This window comes from Pteropus alecto, unplaced genomic scaffold (assembly GCF_000325575.1).
Source record: "Pteropus alecto unplaced genomic scaffold, ASM32557v1 scaffold43, whole genome shotgun sequence".
Lineage (NCBI taxonomy): Eukaryota > Metazoa > Chordata > Mammalia > Chiroptera > Pteropodidae > Pteropus > Pteropus alecto.
Window position 1 is genome coordinate 5,512,218 of NW_006435764.1, and position 21,021 is coordinate 5,533,238.

General features: G+C 59.4%; 3 protein-coding genes across 10 annotated transcripts in view; 2 read left to right on the forward strand and 1 right to left on the reverse strand.

Annotated features, from left to right (window-relative positions):
• The window catches only part of MAP3K11 (mitogen-activated protein kinase kinase kinase 11), a 15,566-nt gene extending 14,001 nt beyond the window's left edge, over window positions 1-1,565 (forward strand). Inside the window, exons 12-13 of the mRNA XM_025046300.1 lie at window positions 2-118; window positions 722-1,565. Coding sequence (XP_024902068.1) covers window positions 2-118; window positions 722-1,059 — 455 coding nt within the window. The 3' untranslated portion in view covers window positions 1,060-1,565. The remainder of the gene's footprint in view (window position 1; window positions 119-721) is intronic.
• A 153-nt stretch (window positions 1,566-1,718) lies between these two features.
• KCNK7 (potassium two pore domain channel subfamily K member 7) lies at window positions 1,719-5,732 on the forward strand. Its single transcript, XM_006911103.2, has 3 exons — window positions 1,719-3,358; window positions 4,660-5,058; window positions 5,339-5,732. Exons 1-3 carry the CDS (start codon window positions 3,040-3,042, stop codon window positions 5,542-5,544), a joined length of 924 nt encoding a protein of 307 aa, XP_006911165.1. The 5' UTR covers window positions 1,719-3,039; the 3' UTR covers window positions 5,545-5,732.
• Window positions 5,733-5,877: 145 nt separating this feature from the next.
• EHBP1L1 (EH domain binding protein 1 like 1) lies at window positions 5,878-21,015 on the reverse strand. 8 transcript variants are annotated; one of them, XM_015588857.2, is made up of 20 exons: window positions 20,816-21,015; window positions 18,178-18,235; window positions 17,868-17,963; window positions 17,448-17,501; window positions 17,177-17,355; window positions 16,956-17,098; window positions 16,274-16,342; window positions 16,024-16,186; window positions 15,109-15,853; window positions 13,804-13,986; window positions 13,194-13,351; window positions 13,057-13,105; window positions 12,016-12,651; window positions 8,217-8,286; window positions 8,042-8,097; window positions 7,827-7,950; window positions 7,459-7,558; window positions 6,696-6,769; window positions 6,497-6,611; window positions 5,878-6,385 (listed from the first exon to the last, which is right to left on the reverse strand). In XM_015588857.2, exons 1-20 carry the CDS (start codon window positions 20,977-20,979, stop codon window positions 6,286-6,288), a joined length of 3,336 nt encoding a protein of 1,111 aa, XP_015444343.1. In that variant the 5' UTR covers window positions 20,980-21,015; the 3' UTR covers window positions 5,878-6,285. The 8 variants fall into 8 exon arrangements, 7 of the variants coding, with proteins under 7 accessions (XP_015444343.1, XP_024902113.1, XP_015444344.1 ...); XM_025046345.1 differs by having other exon boundaries at window positions 14,833-15,853; XM_015588858.2 differs by lacking the exon at window positions 15,109-15,853 and having other exon boundaries at window positions 16,146-16,186.
• Window positions 21,016-21,021: the final 6 nt, after the last annotated feature.

The window sequence follows — 21,021 nt, forward strand, 5'->3', positions numbered from 1 at the left end:
TCCCTGTTGAGCCCGGATGCCCCTGGTCCCCCCACCCCCGTCCCCCTCTTGCTGGAGCTGGGTGTCCCCTCGGGCCAGCCGTCAGCCAAGAGCCCCCGGCGCGAAGAAGAGAGACGCGGTGAGTGGCGGATTGCTGGCCGGCTTGGTGGTGGAGGGGAGCGGGGCAAGCGCATAGGTGTCTGCGAGGCCCCAGACCAGGGCGCTGGGCACGCCTGAGGGAACTGAGTTCTAAGTGCAGCCACCCAGAGGTCAGGGGTGGGGTGGGGCCCGGCCAGGCTGGTTGTGAAATAATAGAAGCAATGATAATGATGACAGTGACAGTAGCCGACCCCTGGTTGCTTACTTGTGCCAGGAACTGTTCCTAATGCGTTAGAGAGGTCGTCTCATGTAACGACCACGAGAACCCTGTGAACTAGCTACTCTTATTAGACCCATTTTTTAGATGAGAATATTTAAGGCACAGAGAGAGCAAGGGACCTGAGGCTCCCGCTTGGAGGTGACAGAGCTAGAATCCAAGCCCAGGCCCCTCAGCTCTAGAGGCCTGGCTCTGACCTGCTTCCTAGTAAACAGATGCACCATGGAGCATAAGGGGCCACAGAAGTTATGAGTCAAGTAGCTTATTGTGCAGATGGGGAAACTGAGGCCTGGAGCAGGGCCATGCCTCTTGGCGACACCCAGGAGTAGGTGGCCACCTGACCCTGTGCCCCTCCCCTCTTCATAGGACGTACTGTCTCGCCCCCACCAGGAATATCTCGCTCCGCTCCTGGCACCCCGGGCACCCCACGCTCACCGCCCCTGGGTCTTATCAGCCGACCTCGGCCCTCACCCCTTCGCAGCCGAATCGACCCATGGAGCTTCGTGTCAGCCGGGCCACGGCCTTCACCCTTGCCCTCACCACAGCCTGCGCCCCGCCGGGCACCCTGGACCTTGTTCCCGGACTCAGACCCCTTCTGGGACTCTCCACCTGCCAACCCCTTCCGGGGGGGCCCTCAGGACTGCAGGGCGCAGACCAAAGACGTGGGTGCTCAGGCCCCATGGATGCCGGAAGCAGGGCCTTAAGTGGGCTGGGCTGCTCCCTGCCACTTCAGCAGCCCTAGAAGAGTCACAGTATACACTGGAATAGGAGCCCGGCAAGCCTCTGTAGCTGCCTTGGTTTCCCCAAGGGACCCCGCCCCCTTTGGGGGTCAGGAACACTACACTGCACAGGAAGCCTTCACACTGGATGGGGGCCTGCACCCCCCACACACCTGCAACCTGTGGGTCTCTCAACTTACCTGCCCCACTGGGGCCCAACACTGTACCCAGCTGGTTGGGAGGACCACAGCCTGTCTCAGGGAATTGCCCCCAGGGGTGGTGCCGGGAGGAGGGGAGGTGCGAGGGAGAGGGGCCAGCCTCAGCTGTCACCAGCACTTTTGACCAAGTCCTGCTACTGTGGCCCCTGCCCCAGGGCTTAGTGCCTGGACCCCCCTGCCCTGGGGGTTCTCTGGGTGTCTTCTTGCTGCCCCGGCCAGGGTCGGGGCCTCAGCCTCGGGATCCAATGAAGCCAAATAAACTCCCCAAACACAGCCTGTCACCTTTCTTAGAAGTAACCAAGGATCCAACCCCTTACACAACCCTGGTGACTTCACGCCCCCAGCAAAACGAGCAGTTGACCTGGGCCTGGGCTGGTGCCTTGCACCACACCCTTCCCCTCGGATCGGGTCCACCGGCCTCAGCCAGGAGGCCCTCGTCAGCCTCCCCGGCACCCACACGCACTGGCCTCACCCACCGTCTCCCCACCCTTGCCAGGCCTTTCCCACCATTTCAAGTGACGCTTCACCCTGATTCATCCTGCTGCCGGAAGATCCTTCCTTATCCTCAGGGCCCGGCTGTGATGTTGCCTCCCCGGGGACTCCTCTGGCTGTGCTGCTCTCAATCTGGGCAGCCCGCAGAACTCGGAAACCCACAGCCCTCTGGGTAGCATCTTGGGGGTTTGTTCTGAGTGTATATCCCACGGTCTGGACCCAGGAAGGGTGAACCCCTGGCACCTGGCTCCACTCACACTTCCCTTACTGCCACAGGGTCCTGCCGTTTATAGTCCAGGCTCCCCTCCCCGACCCCTTCACTCTCCATGGCAGCCAGACTCACTGTGTCTCCAGTGTCCAGCAGAGTGGGACTCAAGGGGGTGGGGCAGAAAAGGTTCCCAGGAGGGACTTAGAGACCTAACAGCAGCATCTCTCCAGGGCGCTCTGTGAATTCTCAACTCCTTACCTCGCCACCCCTGTCCCTACTAGACCCATCCCAAATCCCACATTCCTTTCCCACTCTGCTGCTCAGGGCACTGCCCTTCTATCCAGGATGCCTACAGTAGCCTCCCCACCCACCCTCCATAGGTCCCCTGGAGCACACTTGTCCTCGAGAGTCTGTGTCCTTACCCCCTTGCCCTCCCCCCATAGCCAGTTCCCTGTTCCTCTCACCCCCCAGCTCTTTCTCTGCTTGACTGGCCTCTTGTACCCACAGCTGAATGTCACTCCTACAGGGGCCTTCTCAGAACGCTTTCCCATAATCAAGGGTTTCCTTCAGGGAGCGAATGACAAGGTGAACATGTCATATTTCCTTGCTAACAGGTTTCTTGTGTGAATATCAGAAGGAAAGGGACCTATGTCTGTCCAAGGTGTCCTCAGGATCTAAACCCCTGCTGAGTGGATGAATGGAGTACGTGTGACTGAGTGTGTCCTTCAAAAAACCACTAAGGTGTGACTCTGAGCCAGTCACTTACCTCTCTGGGCCTCGCCTTCCTCCACCCAGCCCTCACCACCCCAGCTTCAGGGAATTGGGCAAATAATGGCCCCAGAAACTGGGAGGAGTGAGCCACCTCACCTCTAAGCCGGAGCTGCCTCCTCTCCTCCAGTCCAAACTCACCCCAGCTATGTCCCAGGCTTCCCTCCCTCTCGGCCGCCCACACAGCAGTTCCTCCCAACCCCACCTGCCGGCCCCTCCCAGGTGCCTGCGGTGGAGCAGCCAGCTCCCAGGGCACCTCAGACTCCTTGGCGGCACACCATGGGGGGTCTAAGGCCCTGGGCCCGGTATGGACTCCTGGTTGTGGCCCACCTGCTGGCCCTAGGACTTGGGGCTGTGGTGCTCCAGACCCTGGAGGGGCCTCCAGCACTCCGGCTTCAGGCCAAGCTCAGGGCTGAGCTGGCCACTTTCCGGGCGGACTACGGGGCCTGCCTACCACCTGGGGCACTGGAGGAGCTGCTGGGCAAAGCCCTGGCAGCCCAGGCCCATGGGGTCTCCAGACTGGGCAATGGCTCAGAGGCCAGAAACTGGGATCTGCCCTCGGCTCTTCTCTTCACTGCCAGCATCCTCACCACCACGGGTAAGGCCGCCAAGCGGCCGGGAAGGAGGGGGCTCCTGAGGCCATTGCTCCCTGGGGTCCTGGGGGTGTAGCCCTTCCCCCAATCCCAAAGTGCCAGACAGAGCCCAGGCCCTATTAAGCGTGACATCACAGCTGGGGCTCTTCACATCAACACACCCCAACTGGTGCCTCAACTTCAGCTGCCAGGAGAGGTGTGGCCTCCCCAGCCCCACTCCCAAGCACCCTTTGAGACCCAGGAGAGGTGCTCGACCCCATGGGCCTGAGGCGAGGCAGGGAATATATTGTGGGATGGCTTCTTGGATGGAGAGAAATGGAATGGACTTGGGGAGCACAGGAGGGAGTGTGAGGGGAGCAAGTCCTGAGATGTGAGCTAAGGCCTGAGGGCACAGAGATGAAGAGATTCCTGGCAGAGGGAACAGCATGTGCGAAGGCCCAAAGAAAGCAAGCAATGGGGTTTTTTTTGGTCCTGCATAGTCTCTAAATACTTTTGAAAATGAAAGTCTGTTTTCCAACTTCTTTTGGAAAAATCAGAACATTTGCGCGGAGCCAGAATCCCCGCAAGGCCACATACTGGCTGGAGCAGGACGAGGCCTGCCCGTTTGGACAGAGCACGTGCTCTCCAGGCCATCCCAGTCCCCACCGCTCCCTCTTGTCTCGCATCTGGCCCCTCTAGGCGTTTGAGTCTACAAACTCTGGACTAGCTGATCCTGTTCTCCCAGCACGCCCTGCTCCCTCACCGCCCCTTCTTTGCACATGCCTTCTGACTCTGAGTGCCCGGCTCGTGCAGGCTGTCTCTTTCGCAGCTCTTCATGTCAAGTGTCTTGACTGACTCTCCCGTCTGTCTCCCCCACTGAATGGCGAGGCCTAAGCAGACTCGGATTCCAGCACAAGGCCCAGCACAAAGCCCAGCACACAGGATAATGCGCTATACCTTTGGGGAGCGAAAGAGTGGGTGTTCTGCCCAGTGGATGTGGAAGTATCTATTAGTCAAGGGCAGAACTGAGGACTCACAAAGCCAGGCTCCCCCTGGGGCAGAACAGTTCTCAGAATTGTCTCAGCTGCAAGAGGCCTGAGTGCAGACTGTCTCTTTTAACTCTTTCATTTTCCAGAAAATAAAAGAGTAGCCCAGAGACTTACTTGCCCAAGACCCCCAGTGAATGAGGAGCAGAGCCAGACAGGGCAGTTCCAGCAATCTCTGCCACTAGAGGGCAGCCCTCGGCTGAGGTGATGTTGGGGAAAGTGGGGACCCTATCAGTCCTTCCACATAAGTGCTCATTGCCCATTGTCTCTCTCCTCTCCAGGTTATGGCCACATGGGCCCGCTGTCGGCAGGTGGAAAGGCCTTTTGTGTGGTCTACGCGGTCCTGGGGCTGCCAGCGTCTCTAGCACTTGTGGCCACATTGCGCCACTGCCTGCTGCCTCTGTTCAGCCGCCCAGTTGCCTGGGTAGCTGTCCGCTGGCAGCTGGCACCAGCGAGGGCTGCGCTGCTGCAGGCAGCTGGACTGGGCCTGCTAGTGGCTGGTACCTTCGTGCTGCTACCAGCATTGGTACTGTGGGGTATGCAGGGTGACTGCAGCCTGCTGGAGGCCGTCTACTTCTGCTTCGGTTCGCTCAGCACCATTGGCCTGGGGGACCTGCTGCCTGGTCGTGGCCGTGACCTGCATCCAGTGCTTTACTACCTTGGCCAGATTGCACTTCTTGGTGAGTCCAGCTGCCAAGGAGCACTACGGGGAAGAGAGGAGGGAAGAGGAGCCTGGACTACAACTCCCATAAACCAGAGGGGGGGGTGGTGAAGGCTAGCCTCACAGGTGGGGGGACCCTGCCCTAGGGGATGGTGTGGGAGTTGCAGTTGGAAGAATCCAGGTGGCGGTGTTAAGTGAACTGAGTGACATCAGGTGCCAGGGTGAGTCACTAGGCTGGGAGGTGGGCAGGGAGCATCACTGGCATCCCAAGAGCTGCCCTAGCAACCTCTCCTTCCCAGGTTACTTGCTCCTGGGGCTCCTGGCCATGCTGCTGGCCGTGGAGACATTCTCGGAGCTGCCACAGGTCCGTGCCATGGTGAAGTTCTTCGGGTCCAGTGGCCCTGTGACCGTTGAGGACCAAGGTGGTATCCTGGGGCAAGATGAACTGGCTCTGAGCACTCTGCCCCCCTCAACCACAGCACCAGAACAGGCCCCAGCTTGCTGACAAGTACCAGGTGATGTTGTTGAACTTCTTTCAGGTGGAGAAGCCTGAGGAGGAAGCCTCTAGCAATGGGTGCGAGGACTTCAGGGAATAATTTGTTAATAAAAAATAGAACGGGCAACAACCCCGACTGTGCTTTTGTCTCTTTCCTACGGTGATGAACAACCCAAACCCCCATCATCCTGCGAAAGCCGAGGTCTCGCCTCCATAGGCATCTGGGAACCTCAAAGCCGGCACGGCTCCATTTAGCATCGCAGGCAGACAACCTTATCGGCCTAAGCGCCAACCCCTTCCGTCCATTGAAAACCCAGTTGTCCTGAGAAAGGCCCGGCGTGGTGTGGCCTTGTCCAACTTTATTGCTCACATGGAACAGGAAGCGGAGGAGGGCGGGGAGCAGCAGTTCACAACCACCCGCTCCCCTGGGGCTGGCCGCCCGGGCCCTGCCTCCGGGTAGGGGGTCTGCAAGGCGCTCCGGGGACCCCCAGCCCCGCAAACACACACATACACACATTCACTCACTCACTCCCAGGAACAAATAAATACCGCCCAACGGCGCGGCCGCCCAGTCGCTCCAAGTCCATTCCGGCCGAGGAGACGCCCGACCTCTCCCGGTGAAGGGGCTACGGCGGCCCCTACAGGCCGCGCGCGGCATCCGAGAGGACCCGATCGTCCGGCGCGCAGGCCTGGGGCGGCGACCCCGCGCGGCGGCAGAAAAGCTGAGGACTCCCCGGCAGCGACTGGGTCTCAGCTCAGCACGCAGCGTTCGCGCCGGCTCAGCTGCCGGCTCAGCTTGCGGCGCCGCTGCTCCAGGCCGCGCTCCAGGCGTTCGTCCTCCTCCAGGGCGCTGAGAGGGAACCCGTGCAAGTCAGCCCCAGCGGCGGGCCAGGCCCAGTGCTCCTCGGGAATGCACCCCGGGACCCTCCCCTGCTCCCGGCGCGGTCCCTGCCCCACTCACATCCGCTCCTTGTGGTCCAGGTCCCGGACCAGCTCGTCGCGCTGGTTCACCAGCGACACCAGCTCCTCCAGCAGAAGCTGCTCTCGGTGCTGCTGCGCGGTCGTTTTCAGCCAGTCTGAGGGCGGAGGAGGTGGAGGAGGGTCAGGAGTCACCCGCCCCTGTTGTCCTGGGCCCCAACCCCTCGGGTTCCGTCTCCTACCTTCGATGGCCAGCATGGCCCGTAGCTCACGGCTCAGCAGCTCGAACCTCCGTTCCAAGTCCTGCTCCTCCATGCTGGGGGTGGGGGTGCCAGGTTAAGGAAAGAAACACCGAGGGCTGGAGGGCTGGGCCGGGGCTCTGACCACTCCCTGCCCGCCCCCCGCATCCCTGTCCAGTTCCCGCGGAGGGCTGGGCGGAGGGCAAAGTGTTCTCTTTTGTTCCAGCTGTTCCCCAATTGCTGGATCTTTATATTGTCTCCTCCCACCTCTCCCTTTTTTAGAATAAGAAACCCAGAGAAATTATTTGCATGAGCATCACTCATAAACAGCAAATATTAAACTAAAATTATTTTGAAAAATGATCCAAAATGCAAATGGAAGGTTAAACCACCAACGCCACACAGGACTACAAAGGCAATGATGGCCAGAGTGGCTTGTGACCTCACTAGGGAAACCAGCTCAGATCTCACTGGGCCTGGGTTTTCCCGACTGTAAAGGAACAAAGTCAAACTGGGCACTCAGCCCTGACGTGGCTGCACCAAATTTTTATCTCATTAGTAAAAATAGCACCAATTTAAGAGGTACACACTTTATACAGGAAATTAGATAGGGAAAAAATTAAGACGGCTTGCAATTTTTCAAAAAGATCTTCATAAGAAGAAAAAGGCAGTGATGAGCCCGAACCAAAGTAACTAAGATTCCCTGCTCTGCAGGCCCCGCCCCGGGGTAGGGGCGGGGCCTGGACGGAGAGGGGCTAGCACTCACAGCAGCTGCAGCTGGTCCTGCCTCCGGATGAGAGCATTCTTCTTGTTGACCAGTGTGAACCACTCCTGAATCAGTACTTCCTCCTGCAGCCTGTTGGCACCTGAACCGGGTCAGGAGAGTCTTCAGGCCTGCCACTGACTCCCGTGTCAGGAGCAAGCCAGTGCGGGCTTGAGGAGGAGGCCTGCTCCCTTGTGGCATCTCAGAAGCCAGAGTTGTGTGCTTCCAGTGAGCTGCTTTCCCGCTTAGGGCCTCAGCATAATGACCCCAGTCTTGCCTCTTCCCAACTCCTCCCAAGTTCAGGAAAGGCTGCAGGCCTGAGCAGATCTGGTGGCATGTATTGGAGAGTGGACTCCAGATGCCCGCCTCACCTGACTCCATGAGGCTCCTCAGCTGCATCTCCACCTCGGCTGCCCGCCCGTCTATCTGCCTCTGCTCCTGTTCCAGGGCCTGTAGCTCTGCGCACACGTACTGACTTGTGTCCTGGAACCGTTGCTGGGGTAGAAAGGGGAAGGCAGTGGGCTCAGCCCAGGCTCTGACTAAGAAGTGCCCACCCATCAGCTTCTCCCACCTCGGCCCACCTTACCAGCCCAGCCTCCTCCCCTGGGCTTGGCGGGGGATCCTCTGATGGGGGACTCGCACCTACAGACAGAAACCAGGATAAGGTACCCCCAACTTACACCTGCCTCCAAAGAGGGCCCCAGTTCAAGATCTAAGCAGCCTGAGCTTAGCTGGGTCACCACCCCTTCAATACTACTCACCAGGCGGCTGCTGTGGGGCTGTGGCTGTGGGTGGGCTGGGGGCAGGGCTGGGGTCAGGGCTCAGGCCTTCCTGTGGAGGAAAGAGACAGTGAGGGTTTGGAGGGGTTCCTCATTAAACCCGCCCTGTGGCCAGCCAGAGCCTCACTCACGTAGGGAGGGCCCTGGATTCCACACCCTGCCCACCCTGGCTGTCTCCAGTCCTGCATTCACAGTTCTCCACCCCTCCCCACTCTAAGGAAAGTGCCTCCTCAAAGGAAAACCACGGCCTGCACCCTCTGTGGCCCTGTGGTCCTGGGCCAGTCCACTCCCACTCTCTGAGCCTCATCATCTTCATTCCTGAGGCCCCACAGGGCTTTGGTGAGACTCGGGGGTGAAAGGCTGGGAAGGGCCCAGCTGAGGCCTCTCCTTCCCCCTCTCACCCCCTCCTCCATGGAGCTCCCTCAGGCCACCTCCGATTCCCATCATCTAGTGTGGGCATCTCCATCATGGCTAGGGGCCCACACAGTGTCACTGAGCTGGCCTGATGCTGCTATCCCGAGCCAGCACCTCCACCTCGTGGCCAAAAGGGGGCGCCCTCCCACCTTATCAATACCCTTGCCAAGCAACTGCCCCACTTCGCATAACACTCAGAACAGGACAGTTCGCTGGACCTACCAATTTTAGCCTGGAAGGGCAGGGTTGGCCCCTGATGTGCCCTGCCCCTGGTGATTTGCTGGGACTGTCAGCCCTGGGCCCCCCCCCACTTTCAACTTAGCTGATAGCCTGGCCCCCTTGATGGCTCCTACTCTGGCCACCTTTCTAGGTCACAGGGCATGGAGAAGAGGCTGAGCCACCCCACTGTCCACCCCGCCCTGTACTTCTCTGAGAGGCAGCCCTGGACGCCCCTTGCTTAGGTGCCATCCTCTGGCCTGAGTCAGTGGCAGGTCTCCTCACCAGCCACTACCCACGTCTGCTGACTCTGCCCTCAAGCCACAACTGAAAGGTTTTCCCAAAACCTCCACCACACCTACCTCAGCCCCCAGCCTTGTTGCCAAGGCCTGTTGGCAGCTCCAGCCTCAACTCCCACTATCGTGAACTCCGCCCAGATACCACTCTCTGGCCACAGCCATGGACTTTCACTTCTCCAAATAGTTTCCACAGCCTGGAGTCTGCCTGCACCAACTTGACCTTCATGACCTAGCTCATCTCTTACTCTTCCAGAGGCCCCTTTGGGCTCCCATGCTCCTGTCTCCCTCCCTGACCTTTGTGCATCCTGAAGCGCCCCCTGAGCCCCAGGCTGGGCAGATGCTCCCCTCGTGGCCTCCTGGGCCTCCCCCATCACAGTTCGGACGCCCTACTCCATCATGGCTATTGGTTAGCCATATCTCCCTGACCAGAGGTAGTCCCTGAAGACAGGGTGGGGCCCAGAGAATTCACTCGGGGTACACAGATTACCAATAATAGCTGACACTGATTAAGCATTCACGTGTTGGGCATTGTGCATGTATTGGCTCATTTAGTTTTCCCAACAAGCCTGGGAGGCAGGGACGACCACCATCCCATGTTACAGATGAGGAAACTGAGGGTCAGAGAAGAGGCTAACAAAGGCCTGGTCTATGGCCCAAGGTTATCTAATCTAAAGGTTTGTTCCCAAGTCTGGCCACCAATTCGCTGTTTGTTTCTGCGTTGGTCACACCCACTGAGCCTCCGTTTGTGTCTCTGTATGTAAAATGGGGAGAAATCCCAGCCCTGTGTAACCTGGGGTTGCAGGTGCTCCAGAAAGGCTTCTAGGGGGCAAATACAGCTCCCTTTGGAGTGAGCACCCTGAAGTGGTGGCTCAAGGCCACTTTGCAAAGAACTTTCATATGTTTGTCTGTCATCCTCAGGAAAAGGGCACAGAAAGGTTGAGTGCCTTTACAGGGTCACACAGTTAGTCAATAGTGCTGGGCCCAGTAGAGGGCGCCATTTAAGAGTTCAGGCTCAGAACTCGGGTTCACACCTGCATCAACTCCTTTTGCTTTTTCACCTCCCTGAGCCTCAATATTCCCACCTGAAAAATGGGATAGTCATTCTTTCCTGGAAAAGGCATCATGAAGAGTCAATGGGGAGTCGTGGGGGCGGGCCAGGCAAGGCACACAGCAACCTCCAGGGCAGACAGAGGCAGGAGAGTGGAGAAACCCCAACCTCAGCAGCAACTGAGCTTACTCACAACAGGCCTGATGGGAAATCCAACACTTCCTCATGTCTGATCCAAATTCCCCTTTCTACACCCTTACGTGTGGCCCCTCCTCCAGCAGAGGCACACTGCCCTCCTCAATGCATTGCTTCAACCCCACTCCATCTTCAAGGTGCCTGACTTCATCCCACTCCAGGATTTTGAGAGTTCCCAAGGGAGAGGCCAGGCCCAACATCCTCCTGCTACACATGTGAGCATGGGGGACAGAAGTGACCAACAAGGAGGAGTCCTCTCCAGTCCCACAGGTCAAATATCTCTGTGGGACAAGGGCTGAAGGGAGACTGGCTTGGAAGGACCAGATGTTGGGACTTGGGCCCAGAAGACTGAAGTATGGAGCTTCCTCTTTAAGATTTAAAGTGCCACTGACATATATTAATGAGGCTATGTCCAGAGGCCAACAGTCAGGCCGGGTGGCTGTGTCCCTCTGACTTCTGTCTATTATATCTCTTGTGGGTGCCTCTGGGGCTCTCCCTGTCTTTCATCGCAGTTTCAACGCTGCGCCTCTGACCCTGCACTCAAGGCTACTACTGCCCAGGTGGGCCTCATCACCACCTGAGGACCTTACGGTGGAGATGCCTGACAGTTCCCTGCATGAGACCTGAGCTCTCCTGCTGCCACATTTTTGCTTGTGTGGGTCCCTCCACTTGAGAACCACCCCTCCCATTTTCCCCTGGGAAACCTATCCATCCTATTGGCCTGACTCAAATGGCTGCTTCTTCCAGAAAGCCTTTCCTAGTTTATTCCCTCCTTTCCTTGGAGCTCTGGGGTCATCCCAAGGCAGCTGAAGGCTTGGAGTGGCCTGACAGCTGCTCTTTCTAATCACAGGCAGGGCGATGCAGTGGGTGGAACCCCAGCTGGACATCCCATGGCCTGGACTTCAGTGGCTCTGAGTCCTTGAGCAAACCCCTGCTCTCTCTGGGACCATCTCCACGTCAGTGAAGTGACCACGTGACACCCTGGGAGACTGACCTGAAATGGGGGAACATGGGTGCCCAGCGGGGTCTCCCATCTCCAACTTCCCATTATTACAGAAGAGAAGAAATTGCCCTCCAGTATCTGGAGTTAAAGATCCAAGTCAGAGAATCTTGGGGTTGGAAGGTCCTGGAAGCCCCCCTTGAGTATAGAAACTCAAAGCAGCAATGGTTGCTGGTTAACCCCTGGCCACCCGCAGGGAAAGAAACACCCTAACACACTTTACAGTCCGTAAAGAGCACCGGCTCAGTGCTGACAACATGGAGGAGCCTTCTGGGCACTTCCTACTACAGCCCATGATTCCGCGAACTGGGTGCCAGCTGTAAAAACCACTGACATATCCCAAGGCTAGAAGCAAAGGCCAGGACCCTGCCCCCGCAGCCGCTCCAGGCCTTGCTCACCTGTGTCCCCTGACCAGGAGCTCACTACGTCTCCAGAGGACCCTTCCGCAGGTATCACAGTCCCTCCAATCAACAAGCGCCTCCATGCATCCGAGTCCCCAGCCCCGAAGCCTCCAGCCCTCTGCTAGCTCTGCCCTTGGGGCCCCTCAGGACCCGCCCCTTCTCTGCGCGGCTCCCCACGACCCCCACCACGCTATGGCGAAGCACTCACCGCAGCCGCAGTTCCGGCAGCTCCCGAGTCCGCGTCGTCCACAGAGAAGGAGTTGCTGTTCCGCAGCCTGGAGCGCCTCTTCTTTAGCAGGTCGGCGTCGCGCACGTGAGAGAAGGAGCCATGCGCCCGGGGCGGGGGCACCGGCCCAGCTTCCCCGTTTACGGATGGCCGCCGCGGCCGCGCGCCACCCCCTGTGCCCGGGGCCCCGGCCCCAATGACCGGCCCCTCGGCCGGGGGCACCAACGCTCGGGCTTCGCGGTCATCCGCTGGGGCCTCTGCAGAGCGCGCCTCCTGGGCGGTCTCGGCCCCGCAGTCCTTGGAGGCCACCTCAGGGGCCGCCCCGTCTGCACGGCTCACGGCCTCCTTCGGCTCCTCGGCCCGATGCTCACGGAGCCGTTGCGCCAGGCCGCCAGCGTCCAGGTCGTCGGACGGACTGGGCTGGGCGCTGGCCACGCGGTATGTGCCGGCGCCGCCACCGCCCTCCAGCTGTACCAGCTGCAGCTCTTGCCCCGTGCAGAAGGCGCGGATCTGGCACAGGTACGTCATGACGATGAGCTTGTCGGGAACGGACAGCAGCACCATGTCCGCTGGCTCCAGCAGCCGCGATACGCCCAGGGCCGCGAAGCCATCGAAGGCCTAGAAACCGTGTGCTCTGGGTCAGCGCTGCCACTCAGCCCTGGACCACCCAGGATCCCTGCGACCTGCGCTCCAGGGTTTGCCTAGCAACGCCCTCACCCTCCTATTGGGGGAAATGTAACAAGAGTCCACCCTTGTGTTACCCAGCAACTGCGCACCAAAAAGTTGTTTTGGAAAAACCATCTACTGGAAATATGCTTAAAAAAAAAAAAAAAACGAACAACAACAAAAAAAACCCCTAAACTAAAGAAAACAATTTAAAAGACTAAAAGAGTGAAAAAATGGCAGAACTTTCAAAAGCCACAGCTGGGGCCCAGCAGCCCACAGTTTCTTCTCCTACAGACAGATGCCAAATCTTAGCCCTAGGCCATCCTTCCCTCCAAGCATCAACCCTCCCCATCTCACCTGCTTGTTGTTCTGTTTGATGTTGAGTGGGTTCAGGGAGGCATAGTCACTGTGGAGAGAGCACTGGTCAGAAGCTGGCTTCACACTGCCCTCCCGGCAGGCTCCCAGGTTCGTTCCCACCCCCTCTGGCAGCTCACATCTTGTCTGGGTAGAATCGGTGCAGGATGGCACAGAAGGCCAAGCCGTTGCGCCAGGACGTAGTGAAGTTGGTGATGCGGATGCCACGGTAGCCAGCGGTGACTTCTTGGCACCACTCCAGTAGGGACTGGCTGGAGCTGACCGGTGCAGCCGGTACCTGGTGACACAGGGATGAGCTTAGGGAATGTGAACATGGAACCTGTGCCCTCCGCCCCAGGCATAAAACGGCCCCTGCTCTGCATTTGCAGGGGTCACCAGAGACTAGTGGCCAGAGCCTTGGGGCCAGGAAAAAGGGTTTCCAGCTCCAGGGTTATCTACCAAGGTCACCTAAAGGTCAGTGGCCCCCAGGCAAGATCTGAGGTCACCAGTAGCCACACCTCAGATCAGCCCAGAAAATCAGCTTAGAGATGTCCAGTTCCATGCAGCCCAGGAAAGACAAGGTGGGGGAGCCAGGGCATCCTGAGAGAGGAAGGGGTGAGGGGGCTCCTTGAAGCTGAGCCCGTCCCACCCCACCCCAGTTGACCAGGTGGGTCCATGCAGAGCCGCCGTTAGCTCAGCCCAGGTTAGTGGGAAGCAGAAGACTGGGCCCTCGGCGGCCCCCATCCCTACCTGGCTGCCCGGCAGCCTCCTGTCCTCTTCAGGCTCCTCTGGGGAAGAGGTCCCTGAGGGCCTGGGCACCTCAGTCCCTGCCCCACTGGCCACCTGCGCCTCCATCAGGCTGGCCTCTGGGAGGCTTCCCTCAGCTTCTTTTCCCTTCTCGATTCCCGAGACCCCAGCCTCTGCTTCTTGGGCCTCAAAAATACCAGATTGGTTCTCTGGAGGCCCTAAAACTTCCATCTCTGCTTCCTGGGCCCCCAAAACCCTAGACTTGGCCTCTGAAACCTCCAAAACCCCAGCCTCTGCCTCCTGGACCCTCAAAACTATGGTCTCTACCTCTGTTCCCTGGGACCCTAAAACTCTATACTTAGTCGCTGGGACCCTTAAAGCCTCGTATATGAGGGTCCCCCCGAGCCCAGTCTCTGCCTCCGGGACCCCCGAGATCATAGCCTTTTCAACTTCCGAAACTATAGTTTCTGTCTGTTGAGTCCCCAGTCCCTCATCCTCTGCCCTTTCGACCTCTGGCTCTGAGACCCCTGAATCTCCCACCTCTGTCTCCTGGGCCCCTGCTGTCTCAGTCTCCATCCCTGGGACCACTGAACCCCCAGATGCTTTCTCTTGGGTCCCCAATACTTCAGCTTTGGTTGTCTTAGTCTCAAACCCTGGAGCCTCAGGACCCCCTAACTCTGTTTCCTGGGTCCCTGATATCTCAGATTTAAACACTGAGACCTCTGAAACCCCCACCTCTGTCTCCCAGGTCCCCAATATCTCAGCCTCTGCCCTCCCAGCCTCTATTTCTGGTACCCCAGGACCTCCCACCTCTGTCTCCTGAGCTGCCAACACTGTAGTTTCTGCTATCTCAGCTTCTGTCTTCAGTACCCCTGAGCCCCCATGTGTCTCCTGGGTCCCCAATATCTCACTCTCTTCCATCTTAGTGTTTGTTCCCAGAACTCCTGAACCTGCAGCCTCTGTTTTCTGGGTCCCCAGTACCTCACACTCTGCCATCCCAGTCTCCGTCCCCAGGGTCCCTGAAACCCTCACCTCTGTTTTCTGGGTCACCAATTCTTCAGACACTGCCAACCCAGCAGCCTCCGTCTCCTGGGCCCCCAATATCTCAGCTTCTGCTGTCCTAGTCTCTATCTTTGGGAACCCTGATCCCCCTGCTTCTATCTCCTGGGCCCCCAATACCTCTGACTCTGCCAACCTGGTCTCTGTTCCCAGGACCTTCAAGTCCCCAGTTTCTGCCTCCCAGGCCCCCAGATCCCTAGACATCACCCCCTGTTCAGCTGCTTGTGGGGCCCCCTGGTACCTGCTCACCTGGGGCCCGGTGCTTGCTGCTCCAATAGAGGGGCCCTGCTCCAGGCCTGTCCTCCCAACACCAGAGGCTCCATCCCTCAGCTCTGCACCCTCTCTCTCCTGGCCTACAGCAGCCCTGACCCCCTTGGGGTCACTGAGATGTATGGAATGCCCTCCAGGCTCTGCTGGGGGTGGGCTCTGAACTGTGGGAGACTCATCTCCGGTCCTGACCTCTGTCTTCCCCTGAGAACCCCTTGGAGGAGCCTCAGGAGTCCCCTTGAATCTTGCTTCAGACATCAGCCCTGTAGCCTCTGGTCCCTTAGTGTCCACATATCTCACGTCTGCTCTCTGCTCAGTATCCACTTGACTAACTTCTGAACTCTCTTCAGCCTCCCCAGCTCTAATCTCTGACCTCTTAGTGTTCACTCCCTTGACTCCCGACTCCTGCTCAGTGTCCACCCCAATGGCCTCTGGCCTGTTCCCAATGGCCCTCTCCTCAACCTTGGCTTTCTGCCCACCCAAAGAGTCTCTGCAGCTTCCACCCTCAATGCCAGGGCCTGGCCTGGCTCCCTGAGCCTCTGTCCCTTCCTGAGGGCTTGCCTGGGCCTGGGGCTCCCCAGCAGAACCCATCCCTGCTGGGCGAGCCCCTGAGGCTTTGGGGGCCTCATCCTTCCCTTGGGGGACTGAGGGCCAGGGGGCATCAGAGCCTTTCCGGAGCCGAGGGGCTGGGGCGGGGGCCGTGTCCTGGCCTGGCTGTCCTGAAGACCTGAGGAGAGAGCAGGAGGGGGTATTGGGAGGGTTCACTTGGCCCCCACTCTTAGCTCCACCCCCCACCCTTCAGATCTTCACATTGCACCGGAGAGGCAGGTTGGTAGGGGGAGTGCAGCTCCCTAAGAGTGGGCAGGGGATGGGGGTGGAGCTGGTTCCAAAGCTCACCTCGTCTCTGGTGGGGTTCCCGGGGGCCTTGGAGCCTCAGGCCCCACTTGGCCCCCTACTACAGCAGCTGGTTCTGACCCCTGGCCCCGGGAGGCCCTGGATGGGGCCGCAGGGGCACTCACAGGCACTGGGCTGGTATCCTCAGCACTAGAAGGGCTGGCAGCTGGGGAGAAAGAACAGAAGGGAGTGTTGAGGCCTGGGCCCTGTGACTAGAGGTCCGGTCCCCACCCAACCCAGGCTTGGGCCTCACCTGCCTGCTGGGGCCGTATTCGGCCCTCCTCCTCCTCCTCACAGAGTGTCTTCAGCTCCCGAGGGGGATCTGGGGAAGGGTTTGGGGGGACAGGGTCAGCTCAGGGCTGGGCCATGCAGGTCTGACCCCCACCTCCCTGCAACTGGAGTGCTAGGCCTACCTGGGAAACACCCCGGCCTCAGGGTACCGCCCCAGCCTGCGAGAAGAGACAGGCCCAGGGATGCAGAGAAGAAAAGAAGGAAGCACAAGGAGAGGCAGAAAAAAAGCCTTAACAAGCAAAAGAAGCGGGGAGGAAGCTAGTGACTGAGCGCGAGGGTGGCTGGTGAGGGCAGTGAGACTGGACTGCAGGCCCGCTCTGCACTTTCGGCCCAGCTGTCGTGGGCAGCTACAGAGCTGGGCGGGCACCGACCCAGGAGTGAAGAGAGGGCCAAGGGTACGGGGAGGCACTGGGAACCCATCCTGCAGGACTCGGCTAAGGACCCAGGCCACCACAGGACTAGGGGCCAAGTCTGGACAATCAGGGGTACAGGGCAGGTTGGGGCTGCCTGGGCAACAGTGAGTTCCCATCGCTGGGTGTGCACAAGGTGGCTCTGCCCCAACACAGCAAGTGGCTTATGGCCTAGGTCATTTCCCACACTCCTAGGTCTTGGTGGTCTCAAAGCATGGCAGGCTGTGAACCCACCTGATTGGGGGACACGAGCCCGGGCCTCAGGGGCCCCTGGACCATTAGCCTCTTCCTCGTCACTCTCAGCAAAGTCGTCCAAGTTGCCCACGTCACTAGGCTTCACGCTCATAAGGCTTGCAAGACTCTGCATGTCATCATCTCTGGGGGTCAGAGGTCAGAAGTGAGGGCAGGGGTCAGAAGTTGTAGACTGGGGCCAAGGAGAGCAGGTGGGCACTTACGTGGCACGGCCCTCCCGCAGCAGCACCCCTGAAAGGGTGAGGCTCAGCTCCGCATGCACCACCTTCACAGACTTGGCCTTCAGCCGCAGCCGCAGGGGAACCTGGGAAGGCACGGGCCCTGCGTGGCGGGCCAGGTCCACTTCGGCCGAGGCGAGCACCTTCCGCTGCCCCTTGGACTCCTGTGGGCCAGGGGGAGGGGCTGGGGGCATGAGCAGCAGTGCTGCTCCAGAGTCCCCGATACCCCAGGTCCCAGACCGCCCCAGTCACTCACATTCTCAATAATAAAAGTCCACTCTTTGGCCTCATACTGGTCCACATGAGGGTCCTGGGAAAAAGGGACGCTGGTGAGTACAGGGCTTCCGGGGCAGGGGCAGGGGCAGTGCAGGGAGCAGAGCTGGCGCTGCCTCCGCGGGTGTTTGGGTGGCGTCTTCACCATGCTGGTCCATCTCGGCTGGGATGCTCCCAGCATTTCCTGATCCCAGCTGTGTCTCCCGCTGTGCGTGGCGGGTAAACACGCCCCCCTCCAAGAGGACCTCCAGGCCGCTCGCGCTTAGTAGACCCCTGATGTAATTCTCGGTCTCACCCCTCTGTTCTTTCTTATTTGGATGGATAACCCACCAGGGACCCTCGTAGCTACCTGGGGCTGTAATCACCTGCCCAGTGCCTTCTGCGTGGAGGGCTAGAGACTCACCCTGTACAGGGTCACGGAGATGTCCACATTCTCAGGTACCATCCACACCACGGTGCCCCGGTATGGGTTCTGGATGCCCGGCTGCCAGCTGTGGGCCTACAATGAGCAGTCTGAGTCCTTCCCCAATCTTAACCTTCCCCCTCACCTTTTGCCCTTGTCTCCAACCTTGACTCCATCTTCTTCACTCTGTGGATGCTGCTCTGAACCTGAACCTGACCCCCCACCTCCATCAGTCCTCACTCGCTTTACCCACGCTCTTTCATTATTGGCCCCACCCCCAACCTGGACTCCCAGTTGGCATCTCCCCGACCTTGGAGCAGATGCGTCGATTCCGCCGGGTCCACACCACCACCAGCTTGTCCGGCTGCCTGGGCGGGGCAGGAGAGGAGAGGGGGCTACTCAGTCATGCTGCCCAGACCCCTCCATCTCCTCCAGGGTCTTTCCTCTGCCCACATACCCCTCCCCCAGGAGAAGGCATGGACAACCCCTTATCTAGGGCCACAGGGAATAGGGTGGGGCTGCTGAGGTAGGGTGGGGCCCAGGGCAGAAGGGCAAAGGCTCGATGTGGGTGGCCAGGGATTATGAAGAAGACAGGGAGACAGAGACATACAGAGAAACACAGCAAGGACTCTGCAAGAGACACACAGACTCAGAGACACAGGGAGAGATACACATGGAGTAAAAGTCCATTCACTTACACATATTTGGAGAGTGCATACTATAAACTCAGCTCAGTTTGGAGGTAGAGCAGGGCGAAGGAGAGCAAGACCCTTCGGGGCTGAGGACAAGGGAGGTAGGGGAAGGGTGCCAATCAAGAAGAAAAGTAAATTAACAAGGTGACTTCAGGGAGATAAGAGAGAGTTGCTAGGGTCTCCTTGAGTTTGGGTGTGGGAGCAGAGGCACGAGTCGGGGAGGGACGGGCTGTGTGAGGGTCTGGGGGACGCGGCTCCAGCTACAGGGAATGGTACATACAAGGTCCACAGTTGAGAGGAGGCTCAGGGTCAGAGGGAGGCGCAGAGGGTGAGAGGTGGTCAGAGAGGCAGAGGATCAGCTATTAGACACCCTCCCAGGGCCTTCCATGCCCGGTCCTTTGCTGGGTCCAGGGGCCCTGAAACTCAGCCACGCTCCCCACCTCTCAAACCCAGAGCCCTGGACCCCAGCTTTGCAGGGCCCCTGACTCCCATGTGGGGCATCGAGGAAGACTTCCAGAAGGTGATATCTAAGCCGAACAGCACGTGCCAGGGCAGACTCAGAGAAGAGGCAGAGACGTGGGGGAGACAGACAAACAGAGGAGAGAGTAGCGTGTGCAAGACCCAGTCCCAGACACAGAACTGACGTGTGGCTGGGCCTGGGAGAGAGAAGGTGCCTTTGGATTAGAGGGTCCGACTGCAGCCAAGGGGACTATGAGGCTGAGCCCCCATTGCCTGTACCCAGTCCCATGCCGGGACATGGGTTTATCCAGTTCACTGCCCCTGCGGAGGCTGTGCCAAGATAAATGGCTCTCCTGTCAACCTCTGAGGATGCTGAGGCCCAGAGAAGTTGTGGGCCAGACAAAGTCACACAGCTGACTGGAGAGCTGTCTGGTCTGGAGCCAAACTCCCCTCCCCAACCCTAAACTCCAGGCGATGGCGGAGTGAGGGTATCTGTGGGGACTTCCCAGAAAGGGGAAGTGGGCAGGGGGTGCTTCGGGAGGGCCAGGCCTGGCCAGGCAGCCTGACTCAGGCTGGGCACGCCCTCCTGGGAAACTCCGACCTGGATAGAGGCAGCTTCCTAGCCTGGGCTCCAGGCTCAGAAGCCCAGAAGGCCCTGACTGCCCATTGTGACTCAGCTGCGTTGACATTGCCCACACCCTCTGCCTGCTCTCCAGGACCACGCACCCAGGGTGCTGGCGTAGAAGGTAGAAGCCAGAAGCCAGAGCTCAAGTACCAGTTCTGTGCTCTGTTACCCCAGCCAGACGCTGTCCTCTCTAGGCCTCACCGAATGGAGTGAATGGCCCTCTGGCCAGCCCACTGAGACCTGGAATATGGCAACTACCCAAGTGACCCCAGCCATTTTTCACTTTCCTCCCATTGGACCCCATGGTCCCTTCCTGCCCCAGCAGCCCTTCCTCTTGGGAGCCTAAATTTAGCCCTGCCTGGTGGGTAAGGTCCCCACAGCTGTGCCCTAATCCAGCCAAGGGAAGCTGACACCAGTGAGCACATATATTTAGGGTGTGACGCAGGGGCCTGGGCAGCTGCGGTGGGGACATGTGAACAAGAGGCCCCTGGGCCCTTTGGCAGCCCAGGCTGGGTCCTGCACCCCCTCACTTCCCCCCACCCCACCACCTTGCCTTTCCAGGCCCTGTCCTCCCCAACCCACAACCTCCTAGGCCCTTGGACCCCTTTAAGCTGCTCCCACCTCCCTCCTCATCTCTCCTAGTGCTCAGTTTCCCCTTTTAAGGACATCGTGGCGATGAATCCAGCCTCCCAGAGCCCAGTCTGGCTGGAGGGGGGGTGGGTTCTCTCTTGCTCAATAAGTGGGCAGGGAAGGAGGGGACAACATCCTTGTTCAGAGCCGAACTGAAGTCCGTGGAGGTTTGTGCTCCAGCCCAGCAACCCACACCTCAAACGTTGCTCCCTTCCCCATGCCACCCTGAACCATTCCTCTGGCCAAAAACATGAGGCTTCCCTTTCCCCTGGCCTGAGCGCCGCTGAGGGAAGTGTGAGCACAGAGGTTCTCAGGCCCGGAAGTCCTGACCTCCACTCCCCCAAAGCTCCCACACTCCCCAACTCTCAGGGTCCCACAAGCTACAAGGGCCCTTCTGAGTGTCTGTGCCTGGGACACCAGGGCCCAAGCTGGGGTGGGGGCCCCTTTAGCCACTGGGCCAAGCTGCAGGGTTCTCTCAGGCTTCAAAGGCGGATGGGGTCCTCGCCAATCTGCGGGGTCCCCCAGGCCTCCGTCTTACTCACCATTTCTTGGTGCACTCCACCACCAGCTCGTGGTAACAGGCCACAAACTGGAATTTGGCGGCCCGCTTGCCCACGCGCTGCAGACGCTTCCACACCGAGGTCATGGCCCCTGCCGCCCTTTCCTCAGACCTGGGGCTCCCGCTGGCCGGCGACTGCTGACCCATCCCGCCGGACCCGACTGCAGGTCCCCATGGCCTCCCCGGTTC

Coding starts and splice junctions, on each gene's coding strand:
- EHBP1L1 (XM_006911104.3), bottom strand. CDS start 20,979: ATGGGTCAGCAGTCGCCGGCCAGCGGGAGCCCCAGGTCTGAGGAAAGG. Junction 13,352..13,803: donor GGAGGCTGCCGGGCAGCCAG/GTAGGGATGGGG, acceptor CTGTGTCACCAG/GTACCGGCTGCACCGGTCAG. Junction 12,652..13,056: donor TCAAACAGAACAACAAGCAG/GTGAGATGGGGA, acceptor CACGGTTTCTAG/GCCTTCGATGGCTTCGCGGC.
- KCNK7 (XM_006911103.2), top strand. CDS start 3,040: ATGGGGGGTCTAAGGCCCTGGGCCCGGTATGGACTCCTGGTTGTGGCC. Junction 3,359..4,659: donor CAGCATCCTCACCACCACGG/GTAAGGCCGCCA, acceptor TCTCCTCTCCAG/GTTATGGCCACATGGGCCCG. Junction 5,059..5,338: donor TGGCCAGATTGCACTTCTTG/GTGAGTCCAGCT, acceptor TCTCCTTCCCAG/GTTACTTGCTCCTGGGGCTC.